Source organism: Xenopus laevis, chromosome 3S, assembly GCF_017654675.1.
Source record: "Xenopus laevis strain J_2021 chromosome 3S, Xenopus_laevis_v10.1, whole genome shotgun sequence".
Taxonomy (NCBI): Eukaryota; Metazoa; Chordata; class Amphibia; order Anura; family Pipidae; genus Xenopus; species Xenopus laevis.
The window spans coordinates 47,582,361-47,597,518 of record NC_054376.1 but is presented as its reverse complement, the minus strand read 5'-3'; the positions used below and the strand labels follow the sequence as shown (position 1 = coordinate 47,597,518).

Sequence of the window (15,158 nt, the reverse complement as noted above, 5' to 3'; positions counted from 1 at the left end):
AGGACAATTTGGACCCTAACAACCAGATGGCTGAAATTGCAACATGGAGAGCTGCTGCATAATAAAAAATGATTGTCTCTGAATATCAGTCGACATCATACTAAAAGTTAACTCAAAAGTGCACAACTCCTTTAACTTTGGCTCACCTTTATAATGCTCACAGTCCTATTTCACCTCTTCCCCAGACTCTCTTTGGTCCAACCACAGTAATGTATTATGCTGAATGAATAGGTGACCTACTATTTTTATTATGAGGTTTTTTAAATTCCCCTTTAACTTCTCTTTCTCTACTTTTTAGGCTGCTCGTGATAACACTGCATATAAATAACTGTAACCAGGGAACTATACAGATAGCATGTGAGAACGATGATATCCATATAAGTTTTTTGGTTATAAATCAAAATGATGAAAAGAAGAAATACAAGTATTGGTTTAATGTGTTTAGCTGTATCCTGTGAAAGAAAGCAGTTGAGAAGTGCTGAGAAAGTGTGTGTAGATAGGTCATGATGCCAGTTGAGTCCCTAAAATACCCATGTGGATTATAAACGGGATACCAATTTTGAAGGGGACACTTGTTTTTTTCATAGAGGTGCTCTAAATTGTATCCTTATTTAATTAACTAAACATTCTATCCAGCCTGGGATTTGAATTATAAATAGGCGTGGCATTTTAAATACACAGAGGCTCAAACAGCCCCCACCAGTCCAAAAATTACTTATTGTCTACAGTTACTGCAGCCCCATTGTAATTTGCCAGAATCCACAGATTGCCAGTCCAGGCCTGCTAAACATTATAAGGCAAGGGTCAAATTTCGAGTTCATGTGAGTTTTTTTTTTTTTTATTTTTTTTTTAAAACTCCCATAAAATCAAAATTCAAATCAAAATGTATTAATAAAATTGAATTTTCTCAGCTCGGACGAATTTGATCGTCCCGAAAAGTATTCGTTTCAAATTCGAAAAACTTAAATTGAATTTAAAAAAAAACTTGAATGTCAGGAAAGCTGAATACATCACCAAAATGATCCCTGGACCTCTCCCACGGACTTAAATTCGAATCGAGTTTGGATAACTCACGATTCGAATTTGAGAGTTTTGACAAAAAAATTTTTTTCATATCAACCGTTCATAAATCTACCCCTAAGTGTACTGTATATATTGAAACACATTTTACCTAGGCTATATATCCTAAGCTGACAGAATACCCCAAAGACTGCATTCTCCTGCCTTAGAATAATTTAATTCCAATACAGTGTTAAAAAAAAGTTTGTGAAAAAATATGCTACAAGGTATTGTACTTTATTTAGGAGGGGGAGTGATTGTGCTAAGAGGAATGGTTTTATGTCTGAAGCCTTTGCATTAAGACATTTTCAAATGATATAAGCGGAAAACTTGTTTCTGTATGCTAAAGGTAGTGGAAGATCCATACATAAGTAATTATAATAGGGCTTACAAATAACTAAACATATAAAAGTAATTCTCAATAGGACACGATAGGGTCCAAAGCATTCTTCCTGACCATGTGGCTCTCCAACCACGGGTGATATCATTTACCAACAAGTGGATCTTAAAGATCTACAATGCTTGAGTTGCTGTGTTCTTCATTTTTGTAGTTAGCTGTCAAACTCATACCTGGTAATGCAGCATGAATGTTTCCATCTGAACGCCCATGAACTTGGCTTTCACCTCAAAGTCACCAACTTCATCTGTGGGAGTGATTTCAAAAATCACGTTCTTGAATCTTCAAAGACAGAAGAATAAGAAACAGATTGACATATGCTTAGATGGTGAATGCGATAATGTCTGAGGCGTGTCACAGGACAATGCATGGGAGTGCTCTAATGGCATTAAATAAAGATATTTCTCTGACACCAAAATAAATATATAGCAAGTATATATATATTTTCTTACATTGTTCCTTCTTTTTAAATAACTATCCATGTTTGCATACCCCAACTTTTCCCACATACACCTTTCTGGTCACATTAATTAAAATGAAGTGGGGGAGAAGCTTTTAAGTCTGCATAATACCAATTCTATTTTAACTGAGCTAAGAGGTTTATGTATATTTTAATGCCATCTAAAGCAGTCTACATCTGTAATAAGGATTTTTTTTTAAAAAAAAATGATGCAATCTTTGAAAATGACAATTGAACTAGGAGACTGCTGCGATGCAATACCCAAAGGAAAGTACGTCTCTAAGCAGAAGATGGGTGTTACTCAAAGCAAGGGAATATAAATTATGTAATTAAATGAGTTTGTGAGAAAGGTGCATTTGAAAGGAAACTACTACTACAGAGAGCAAGGCTGTAAATAAATAAGTCATATAACAAGTTAAAGAGACTTTGAGAAAATTGTATTGAAATTAACAAAAAAAACACCTTTACTAGAGAAATGTAAATAACGTGTTTATAAGTCTGAAAGCTTGTGTCAAGGATAGAGATGCACCGAATTCACTATTTTGGATTCGGCCGAACCCCTGAATCCTTCTGGAAAGATTCGGCCGAATACCGAACCAAATCCGAAATTGCTTATGCAAATTAGGGGTGGGAAGGGGAAAATATTTTTTACTTCCTTGTTTTGTAACAAAAAGTCATGCAATTTTCCCTCCCCGCCCCTAATTTGCATATGCAAATTAGGATTCGGTTCGGTCTGGCAAAAGGATTCGGCCGAATCCTGCTGAAAAAGGCTGAATCTTGAACCGAATCCTGGATTCGGTGCATCCCTAGTCACGGAACAGTAAAACCTTTACATGAATTAAATTAATGAAAATATATTGTACAGTTGCTCTGTACTGGTACAGCTGGTGTGTTTGCTTCATAAATTCTACAATAATTTATATAAACAAGCTGCTGTGTAGCCATTCAAAGTTGAAAAAGGAAAAAAGCCACAGGATACACAGCAGATAACAGATTAGCTCTAAAACACACAACAGGATTCTTCAGAACTCATCTGTTATCTATTGTGTACCTTTCCATGTCTAAGCTGTATCTGTTGTTTATCGATTATGAAGGGTAACAGTTTACTATCCCACAAAAGATACCCCCATAAAGTTAAAAGACTTCTCTACCTGTGATACCAAGTACGTTGTGTACATGTTGAAATGTTCATGCGGTATGGAATTTACTGTATAGGACAAACTATTAGACAGGTGAAGGTACGTATTAAATAACACAGGATTAATATAAGGAATTTTAAAATAGATCTGGCCACTGATGCACCTGTTTCCAGTCATTTTTACAATCAAGGCTATAACTTAATGCAGCTTAGATGGCTGGTACTCTAAAAGATGGTTCATTCCAAAAGAGGAGGAAATATAAAAAAAAGTCTCGTGGACAGCGGGAGGCTTACTGGATCAAAAGAATGAACACGTTGGCCCCTTCCGGCCTGAATGATTATTGGAGCTTATCTCCCTTTCTATAGTAAAAAAGCTCATCTTTGTATCCTCTTCCTCCACAGATATTGACTTCTGTCCTAATTTAGAATACAATGTTGCGAGTACCAGCTCTAGAAAATGTCTAACGATAAATGTGAGCAATTTTTAACTATATCAATTGATTGAGCAGTCACAACAAGGTACCCTGTAGGTAGGCTCTTTTAATGAGCAAGTCCTTCATGTAACTATTTTACTGTTTTTATCCATATTTATGTGTATCTTGATTTCACACCATAAATCTTATGCTTATTTCATTAACACACAGGTATTGGCACAACGGATAGATTTGGAGGATACCATAAGCCATCCTTACGATAATATGAACTTTTAAGGACTTTTTTGGACTTCACTGAATTTTTATACAAACCGTTAAAGGAAAACTATACCCCCCCAAACAATGTTGGTCTCTATAAAAAGATATCGCATAAAAGAGCTCATATGTAAAAAAAAATAAGGACCGCCCCCTGGGATTGTACGATTTACTGTGCACACAAACATACCAACAAAGCATACTTGTTAGGTCACATGAGCCAATTAACAGACAGAGTTCTGTCTTTTGCTTCTTCTGCTCTTTGCATTCGATTCTCATATCTTATATTGGACTTATCCTGTGCTTGTATGGCTGCCCCCATTGCAGCTTGTTTATATATAAAATAGTAGTGTTTCTGAAGCAAACACACAAGTTTTACCAGTGCAGGGCAACATTACATTGTATTAGCATTCCTTTAAACCTATCAAACCATCTCATTTTTTGGTGTTACTGTTGTTTTAACTGCAGCTGTACAAATGAATGATAGCAAAATAAACAGGTGCATACTATGTTATTGTACGACATATCCATTCACTGGGCTTTTTGGATCTATATGTTTTACCTGCTGTAGTGTGAGCCCTATTAAACTAACAAGGTAACGCTTAAATGATCCAGTTTCATACATATACAAGAATATTTCTTTCTGCCTCAAAAAGTTAAAGGGGAAGTTCACCTTAAGCAAATTCTGACCAATATGATAGGGCTTGCCAAAATAAACATCCAAGTAATATTCATAAATAGCAACTAACTGTACGGGTCCTGATATCCAGAATGTTTGGGACCTGGGGTTTTCTGGATAAGGGATCTTTCCGTGATTTGGCTCTCCATACCTTAGGTCTGCTAAAACATTTTTCAAATGTTAATTAAACCCAATAGGAATGTTTTGCCTCCAGTAAGGATCAATTATACTGTAGTTTAGATCTAGTACAAAGTACTGACTTCTTATCACAAGGAAAAATAAATAATTTTAGAAATCTTGAATTATTTGTTTAAAACAGCGTCTATGAGAGATAACTTTCTTGTGAATTGTAGCTTTCTGGTTAACAGATCCCATAACTGTATTATGCATAGTATTAATAGTATTAGCATAGTATTAATAAACACAGAGAAAATTAACTTGATTAACCCCCTCCTACACTATGCTTTGCAGCAGGAAATCAGGAGCAGTTGGGACAGTGTGACTTTGGAAGTGATACTGCACACGCCCCATCTCTTCCTTACTTATATACATAACATTAATTGACAGTCAAAAGTATTGACACTATGAAAATAAGTGAGGGTGGCTGGGAAAAGCATAGTAGCACTTGAAGCTGTGTTGTTGTGATCACTCATTCAGTGTTGCTGAAATCTGCGAAGAGCATCCGTTACTTATTGATGTTATTAGAACAAGTGATTTCTATTGATGGATGTTATGTAGAAAATTTTCATTTTGTCAAACTCTACCATATTGGCCACATTTTGCTCAATGTGATGTTCCCTTTAAAGATATTTAGCTACTGACATCTGCCAGTAAGGCACTGCATGCAAATAACTGCAGTGGTATCTGCTACTGCATCTATACATTTTGCCCATCCCTGTCGTCTTAATGCACACAAGGGAATGTAGAAACCAAAAAAAGAGTGGATCCTCCACCTAAACCCTGGAGCAACCACGTCTTAGCAAAGATATTCGTACAACCCTATTTCCTTTGAAAATGTCTTATTCTATTACTCAGCCATCCTCACTTATTTCCACTGGCACTGTCAGAGCCAACAGAACTCACTGATTTACTTGTAGGTCCTCAATCTCTAGCAATACACCTTTCTCGTGCAGCCGTCCTGCAGTGTATTTCAATGATATCTTTTTACTCTTCTTTCCTTTAGCTTGTCCTGGTTTCTTAGATAACCTGGAGTGAAGAATAAAATATAGAAATACAAGATAATTTAAAATGAGAACCTAGAATAGCGCAATGTATTTTTGGCAATTCCTTACTTCCTACTTTATGGCATCAGTTTGGAGAACTCCCTTTGCTGTTTCAGCACCGTATGCCCCAGGGTACAAGGCTGCACAGAGACTTAACGTCAAACCAAGTGCAAACTAGGCCAACATCAAGCATCAGTAACCTTGGGCTTGAATAGATCCACATTCCAACAACAATAATGTTCCTACATATAGTGGAAAACTGTCCAGGGAAAATAGAGAGAACTAATCCTACATTTGGGTGGGGCAGGTATAAAAAGTTCATTACTCCATATCATTCTATATGGATTTCCTAACATTTTAAGGTGGGTTTGGAGTTTTGGTCTCAGTTTAAAACAGATTAGCTTCTTGCTAGCTGGTGTCCCTCTATATTTGTCCCTCTAAAGAAAATTCAAAGGAAGAAAATAATCTATAAAATATTCCATGAGACTGGAATAATACATTTCTAAAGATATCTGAGCAGCATTTACTCTCATAACCTACTTGCGATTGCTTGCCAAGTTGTCCAAACAGGTTTTGATATAACTCTTGTAATAATCCACTTGTTCCTCATAGAATATAGCCTTAGAGTTCAATGCTGTGTGTGTCTGCTGCAGCTTTACAAGCTCTGCCTTTCTTCGTTGGCGGTATCGCCTTTGATTACGGATATCCTGAATAGCAGGAAAAGGAATTAGACAAAAATGCCAACTGAAGACTATAATTAGGGTTTTTATTTGCGTATAGAGTGAAAAAATATATAAATTTCAAACATCTGTCTTCTTTAAAAAGAATTGACTTAAGTGTACACAAACTTCCCCAATAATTCACTCTTTTTATTGAGGGGCCATCCATGGAAAATGGGTTCCAAGTGATCATTCTGTAGGCCATATAGTGAAATACTTTTCAATTTAGCCATCTGCACAGAGAGAGCTGTGGCAACTCTCAATTCCATATCTGCAGTTACCTAATGCACATGCCAAGTCATCAGCAGATGTAATTTTTACTCCAGACAGATTGACAGGGATCTGTAGGAATTATAGGGCTGTGAAGAAAATCAGTCTCTCAAGTGTCTTATGTGAACAGACAATTGGCGAAGATGAAGTCAGCCAGTTATTGCAGCCGCCTTGCAATATGAACAACTATTTTGTGTTATTTTCAAAAGCATATATAATTCATTTAAAGTTACCAGGGTCATAAAACATTGACGTGGTTTGGTATAATTGGGGGTAATGGCCTGGATGTTTTGGGGTATGGCTAGTTGTGGCCATAACTGATAACAGATTTGCTCTTATGTTTGTACAGAGTCAGAATAATACACTATATTTCATATAACTTCCACTGTGCAACCCACAAATGACCTTAAAATGGCCTAATAAATCTTGGTTATTTGAAGGAGAAGGAAAGCTATTGAAGCAGTTTGTTGTAAATAGATTAGCCACAATAGTGCAAGCTATAACACTGTATTTATTCTGTAGAATGCTTTCCCATACCTGAATAAACAGCTCTAGAAGCTCTCTCTGTTTGTTTAGGATAGCAGCTGCCATATTAGCTTGGTGTGTGTTCACTTCCTGCTTGAGTCTCTCCCTGCTCACTGATAGCTCTGGGCTTAGATTACAGTAGGGAGGGGAGGAGAGAAGGGGAAAAGGGAGGGGAAAAGGGAGAGAGGAGCAAACTGAGCATGCTCAAGGCCAAGCCCTGGAGGTTTGAGCTGAAAACAGGAAGTCTAATAGAGAAGCCCATGTGTACACAACAGAAGGAAAGTAATGCTGTGTTCTTTTAACAGAGGACTCAGAGCAGAATTACTTTGAGGGTTTACTGGTGTATTTATATAGAACTTTCTGATAAAGCTTCCTTCATTTTAGCCTTTCCTTCTCCTTTAAAGGAGAAGGAAAGTCATCTTGCACTTGCCAAATATTAGGTACCCCCAAGTGATTGTATATACTTAACTGAAACCCCAGGCCGGTGCTCCTATCAGAAGAAAACTGCACAGCCTGGGGTTTTTCCAACGAACACCATGGAGCAGCTTCTTCTTTCTTCAAATTTCTCGGGGCAGATGCATGCGCAGTACAACGAAATAGCCAACTTTTTAGTTCGGCTTTTCGATCTACTGCGCATGCACAGCCGCCCAAAGAAAGAGGAAGACAGAAGAGGACCGCTCTGTGGTCCTCACTGGAAGAACCTCAGCCCAGTGCAGTTTTTTGCTGATAGGAGCTCTGGCCCTGGGGTTTCAGGTAAGTCAATACAATCACTTGGGGGTACCTAAGAGAACTGCTGTGCTGCTTCCCATAGTGAGCACCTATATGCCACATTACCCACATTACTTTGAAGGAAAACAGGCTCAGTTTTTTACATAAGGTCTGTGAAGTATATCCTTTATACAGCTATCAAAAGATTTAGCCAGAGCTACTTGATTTGATATGAAATACTGCCTTTTGTAAATTCTCTTTTCTTTCTGTCCAGCCAATACAACCTTCTGTTTTACAATTTCCAATACACTGCATAATTCTGGGATTTTTATGGTACGATATACATTCCCTACATGTCAGTTTACCTTGGCAATATCATTGATGAGATCCTGGTACTGATTATCTGGATTTACCATACCCATTTCTGCAAGCTTTTTTAAACCAGCTTTTATTTTATCCTTCTTCTCCTCAAGGATTAGGTTGCTGTCTTGCTTTAGGCTCTTTGCTGTTTTCATTTTGTCTGGGGTTTTTGCATCTCTCATAGCTCTTCTCTGCATGGCTCGCAAATGGTCTGCTTCCTGTTACATGAAAACACAAGATGTAGAGCACATGCTGGCAAATGCTTCCCTTATTTGACATTAGATGCTGAATAACATTTCAAAACTGCATTTTCTTTTGCTCACATACATAATACAAAATTAACCTAGTAACTTAAACCTGTCAAACACTTATAATCGTTATATTTAAAATGTATATAAAAAAGCGCACCTATATCTGTCTCTAACTACACAGCAACACCTGTGCAACAACTTTGTTTTCTACCTGTTCACTGGTGGCTCGAGTTTGTAAGATTTCTGCCAAAGATTCTCCAGGTTGGAACCGGATAACATCCACAATGAGACGTTTTGTGCTACATTAAAAAGAGAAGAAAAAAAAAGTTTTGTATGCGTTAATAAAAGGGAGCTTGATGTAATGGAGAATACTTTTTTCTACATTTGATAACATGCAGCATGTATCCTCTGCCAGTTTATTTCATCCAGTTGAGAAGCATGAAAAACTGCCACTGCTGAATTCTATTCACTTAAATGGGCAACACACCATAGCACTGGTACTGGCACTGATCTGTATGAAAATGTTCTACTTTTTTTTTTAAGATGAAAAGCACCAGTACCACAGCTGTCATGCAGTTGCAATTTGAGTAAATGAAAGATTGCAGCATGATTTGGGACATTTAACCACCAGCTGAAATACAATGGTAGACAATATTGCCTGTGTGCCGCAGCCCTAAAACACAATATAGATGCTAAGAGTAACAAAGACTGCAGAGAAATCAAAGGGTAAATGCCAAACTCAGGCAGAGATTAGGATCTTACTTCAGCATGATGGTCTTTGCATCCTTTTCTGCATCTTCATCTCCAAGAATTTCAAACTTGTTAGTTAGTGTAAGTGACACCTCTGTTTTTGCCAGTGAATCAATGTTGGTGTCCCCTGCAGAGCCAGGTCCTTCCCCTAATTTAAAATAAATGAATAAATAAATAGCCAGTTACCCTTTAACTATAGAGCTGTGCCAGATGGGATTGAGACATCCCACCCATGACCATTCTTAGAATAGTGTTTCAAAGGAAGCATCTTCTACCTTGTGGTTTTCCTTTACAGGCGTTCACATATGCAAGTTTAAAATCAGGAGACGTATGCCAATCAGTTCTGTTTTGTACATATGGTATAACTGTTGCTTACCAATAAGAGACTCAATGGTTGGAACCTCTCCCAGATCATCCAGAAGTTCATGGATTGGATCGTTATGCTCTGGTGCTACAGCATCCTGATGGTCGAGAAGCAGCTGAAATAATATATAATAGTCCCCAGCATTAGTTACGCCATTTACTAATGACTTGCTATCCTACAAAGAACTGACGCTAATGAATATGTGAATTGCTATAGAAAATAGCGCAGCTTTTGTCTTTTCTACTACAGTGCACTGCGCATGTATCTTAACATTTACTAAACAACTTGTAAGAAAGACAAACTTTGTAGACAGAAGTCTTGAGGATTTATACATTAAAAGGGCTAAAATGAAAGGACTAAGCTATGAGGGAGAAAAACAGTGCGTATTGTAGTGTTCTGGGTTCATATATTATTATAATAGGTGCTATAAAATCAAACAAGCTTCACATACACGGAACAAAACTCTGCTGTGTATCTAGACCATGAAAGTTTCTAATACTGTACACACTTGTGTAGTGTGGTTTTCACTTCATTCCTATTTCTACACTGTTCTCTTAGGCCAGTGTCACACTTAGCATTTTCTCCACTGATGATATTTGTATGGAATGTTGCACACTGTTCAAGTGTACAGTATTAGTAATCTTCATAGTCAGAGCCAGGGTTGGAAAAAATAAGGACTTTTTAAGTGTAATTTCCATGAGCACTATTTGAATATATATTATTATACTTCGGTGGAAGATGACCACAGGGGTGTGCACCAGGATGAAACTGGGTATGCTGACTTTGAGTACCTTTTGTATAGTTTCAGAAACAAATTCAAGGTACAGCTGAAAGTAAGATGGGAACTTTGTGATTGCTAAATAGCAGACTACTTACAGTGTGGGTGTTAACAATTTCTCCAATAGAAATATAGATAACTGGCTTGGTTAAAGTCACTAGATCTGAATATTCATCCACATTAAACTTGTCCTCGAGTTCAGGAACTTCACAAGCTGACTGGAAAAAGCGCCTGTGGAGAAGAACACATATATTTATGTATAGGACTAAGCAAGTACCAGTATTTCTAAGGAATATTTAAATAAGGTTATGTTGCATACAAAGAAATTAGATACCCAATGGTATATATATCTATGTATGAGAGAGAGATCGAGAGAGATTGAGAGAGAGAGAGAGAGAGAGATCGAGAGAGATCGAGAGAGAGAGAGAGAGAGAGAGAGAGAAGCACCAAACAAAAACGCAACCTGCCTTGGTGCAGGTAAAACGTGTACAGAGCAACAAAAAAGTTCAGTTAGAGTAACTGAAATTCCAATGTTTCTATCACATTATTGTGATTTTCCTCAAGAAAATGTGGCAGCTTTTTACAGCTCTCCAGCATCCAGGAGCACAAGCAGTTGAAGCCAATCTAGCTTCAAATGCATATGTTTCTAGTCATTGATCACCATGTCAAGAAGTCAGAGATGCCAGCCACCAACCCCAGCCTGCATTTTATTAAAAGGTACAGGCAGACAAGCAGCATTATGCATGTGGACGTATGATATATAATACAGCACATGAAGAAAAAATACATATATATATATATATATATATATATATATATATATATATATATATATATATATATATATATATATATATTCTTAAAACAATGTTAATTCAGAAGTAAACTTAAATTACATTTAATTGTGCATATAGGGAGCTGAACAAATGGACGACCATGAGGCAGAAGTGGCCCTCTATTGCATTCTTAGGCAGCCCGTCCATGGTCTCCAAAAAATTTTATGACAATTGTTTTAATATAATCAGGCGAATTAACAAATTGCTAATCTGCTAACTGGCCTACTGAATTAAAAAAAGTTGCGCAGTACTGCTTTAATTCAATGGTGCTGTTTGTACTCCATACTGCTCAAGCTTGCCCGCCAGTGAAAGTAATAAGGTTTTTAATCTTCTCGTTTAACCAATGAAATGAATTATTGCAGAGACCTGAACTTTTGGTAGGACTGTGAAAGGTATTCATTGATTGTACTTAGATGAGCATTATCCCCAAGGAACATCTTGTTTGATGCAGCATGCTGAAGCATCTTTGCAATGGAACCCAGGTTCCTTCTCTGGTCTGTGGTGAGCTGCCCTCCAGCAGAGATGTCAATGATGTCAAAGGCATCTGGTGCCACAATGGCTGGGTTCATGTAGCGGTAATATAACAGATTTCCCACAATCTGAAAAGACAAAAGCATTGCTGAGAGAAGATACAACAGAGCTGTAAACATAGAGTAACCCAGATCCTGTGGGAACCATGGGTCGGAGTGGCTGGTGCCTTTCAGCCAGCAAAATACATATCCAATAATTTACCATTGTTGGATGTCACTTCCACAGCTCCTGAGGTTAACTCTGCGTGAGTGACAATAGGTGCAAAATCATTTTTATAAAGAAGGAAAATAGCTTCAATCTCACAACCCAAGCTTGCCCTTTCAAGCAGAAATAGGGCAGCTAAAACCCTGAAGTAACACGATGCCTACAGCATAAACCAGTGTCACTGATGAAAGTTCACCATTTGATCAATATGGTTCTAAAAATCCCATAGGACTAAATAGAAGGTGGGTGAGTTTTTCAGTGGTGAGCTCTAATCTCACAATTTTTATAAATCTGCCGCTTAAAGTAAGATCTAATGAGCAGGGCCCTCTTTACCCAGTGGCGGAACTACCGGGGGAGCAGGGGGTGCGAGCGGGCCAGGGCCAGTTCACGCGCCGCTAATTCCCGACCAGTTCCGGGCATACGGAGAGGGGGCGGGGGGCCCGGCTGCACCAGGGCCCGCCCCCCTCTAGTTACGTTTCTGTCTTTACCGCTAGTATCAGTGAGTATTTGTATGGAATGTGCATGCTTTATGTATCCACACCCATTAAAGGTACAGCACTGTAAAATGTGCTGAAACTTTTTAAATATGTTATTATTATTATTATTATTATTAATAATAAAAAAATGTAGGGAATGGTGGCCATGTGAATCAAAATATAAGTGTTTTGCTGTACAGCCATTCAAAGTGCTCAGTATGCATGATGCAGAAATTCTACGATGGGTTTCTGTACATTGGACATAAGGTGCAACAGGAGTGGCAGTATAAAGCTGATGCACTTTCAGAAGCATATCCCAGTTTTTGGTGATATTTTCCCTTTGAATTTGTCTAGTGAAAAGAGAAGAATGCACAATTCTTTTCTGTAACCCTAACATAGTAATATAGTTATAGTTAAAGTTAGGTTGAAAAAAAGACACACGTCCATCAAGTTCAATCTTTCAATTATTTTAACCTGCCTAACTGCTAGTAACTTGCAAGAATATTACTGTGCATCTTGCAATTATAGCCTAGGATATCCGTGGCCTCTGGCTTCTATAGTGCACAATATCTACATAATATCAGTCTAGTTCCACCTGGAAAAAATGCCCGTCTACATGACAACCTTCTGCAGAATCAGTGTATTACTGTGTTAGGAGAAACTGTGGACAGTTTATTGTTCAGTGGATGCAAATAAGTGATTAAAATGATTTGACTGCAATCATTCCAAATAAACGTGTTGTTAATAGACTGGTTAGCCCATCAAAATGGATTAAAGAGAGATTCACCTGCAGAACTAGTGTAATACCGATGTCTCAGTGCAGAGAAGAAAGAGCTAGAAGAACAGAAAAGAAAAGCTTTCAAAAACAGTGCAGCATAGTTGGCAAAAAGAGAAATGGTTGCAATAACAGGACAGAAACTGAGGCAGCATGCAAGTACCTGCTAATCCACAAGTCACCAGCAGAGAGCACAAAATAACCAAGTTTAGGAAGAAAGAGCTGGAAATACCAATGCCATGTATTATATAACATGGAAAAGAAAACAGAAAAAGTGTTTGAAAATAGACTTTGAGTTGCAGTAAACAGTCCCTTAGCAAAATGTCAAATTATATAATTAAACGATATACACGCTCAACAGCACTGAGCTAGAAGTAGATAGAACTATAAAAAGCAAGTGTAAAAACCACAATCATTGCTTTATTTATAAAAATCTACAAATCATGAGCATATATTCATAATGCATAACCTAAAATCTACAAAGTATTTTTGTACAGTTCGGGACTGGCTTGTCACCTTATTGTGTGGGCAACTATAACATATGTTCAGAATTTAGAAAAAAAAACGTGCCTATAAAAGCAATACTAATATAATAAAATGAAAGATTAACAGCTCACATTGTGTGTGTGTGTGTGTGTGTGTGTGTATATATATAAATGTACTGACCTTGAGTAACTCATCCTCATGAAAGATTAACAGCTCACAGTGTGTGTGTGTGTGTGTGTGTGTGTGTGTGTGTGTGTGTGTGTGTGTGTGTGTGTGTGTGTGTGTGTGTGTGTGTGTGTGTGTGTGTGTGTGTGTGTGTGTGTGTGTGTGTGTGTGTGTGTGTGTGTGTGTGTGTGTGTGTATAAATGTACTGACCTTGAGTAACTCATCCTCTCCTGCATCAGGAAACTTTTCATGCAGTGTGTCTTTTAGAACCTTGGCTATAAAACGCATGCCATAGCTGTAGGGAAAGAGATACATTAGCAAGATACATAAGGGAGGAAAGGATGTGCAAAAGAAACATAAAACAGATTAGATAACTCACGGTATTTTGTCCACAGAGCTAATGATGGCCGCAAGAAATTTGTCCGTCACAGTTCGCATGTTTTTGACAGATGCTTCAAGTTTAGTTCTCACTTCCTCGTGAGACATGGCCTGCTCAGGTGTGACATCATATGGCAACTTACTAAAAAAAAACAAAGAAAATGTCCGTTAGAGAGGTAGAAATCTACCAGAAAGCATAATCTATGCATCAATATCTACATATACATTAAATACATTGATTTTCATAGTGAGAAACATATAACAGTAGGTGGGGGAATGGTGTGAGTGTGTGCATGTTTAATTATACAGTGATCTTTGGGTGCACGGCATTCAATTTTCCTTCAATACAGTCAGCACAATACAATACGAGTAAGTGTTGGAAAGTGTACAATAAGTAAGGATATCATAGAAACAATTTAACTTTGGGGTGTATGTCATCTTTTAGTGAGAACTGTGCACGGGTCCAATACTATGTGTTACATATAAATTAAAGACATGCACAGTGTCTCACTTAAAACATTTATTTGTGCAATTCATCCATAGTAAAATTCACATTAATATATCCAAACAAAGCTTTTTAGCATAACACACCCCAATGCCGTGTCTCCCCCCCCCCCAGTCTGCCTACCTCATGTCAGCCACTCCCTCCTGATGCGTTTCGCGCTATTGGGCGCTTCATTAGAGTAGGTCCTCTGATGAAGCACCCAATAGCGCAAAATGCATCTGGTTAATCTGACATGAGTGGTAGGAAAGCTTTTGATAGGGGTAATTAATGGATAAGATACTTGACTACACTGCAACTCACAAAAATATGAGTTTGCATGAGGATGGGTCTATGCACACTAGATCTTGTCAGACTAATTTAATTGCCCTTTATGAGGAAGTGAGTAGGAAAAGGCTACTGTGATACTAAAAACTACAAATAGTATATTTTATA

General features: G+C 37.7%; 1 protein-coding gene across 1 annotated transcript in view; it reads right to left on the bottom strand.

Annotated features, from left to right (window-relative positions):
* The window catches only part of LOC445857 (ras GTPase-activating-like protein IQGAP1), an 81,600-nt gene that overhangs the window by 1,963 nt on the left and 64,479 nt on the right, over positions 1-15,158 (bottom strand). The window contains exons 27-37 of the mRNA XM_018255372.2: positions 14,223-14,363; positions 14,054-14,138; positions 11,573-11,805; positions 10,469-10,601; positions 9,605-9,707; positions 9,241-9,376; positions 8,690-8,777; positions 8,233-8,445; positions 6,186-6,352; positions 5,506-5,628; positions 1,630-1,738 (exon numbers count right to left, since the gene is read on the bottom strand). Of these exons, the coding sequence (XP_018110861.1) occupies positions 1,630-1,738; positions 5,506-5,628; positions 6,186-6,352; positions 8,233-8,445; positions 8,690-8,777; positions 9,241-9,376; positions 9,605-9,707; positions 10,469-10,601; positions 11,573-11,805; positions 14,054-14,138; positions 14,223-14,363 (1,531 nt within the window). The remainder of the gene's footprint in view (positions 1-1,629; positions 1,739-5,505; positions 5,629-6,185; positions 6,353-8,232; positions 8,446-8,689; positions 8,778-9,240; positions 9,377-9,604; positions 9,708-10,468; positions 10,602-11,572; positions 11,806-14,053; positions 14,139-14,222; positions 14,364-15,158) is intronic.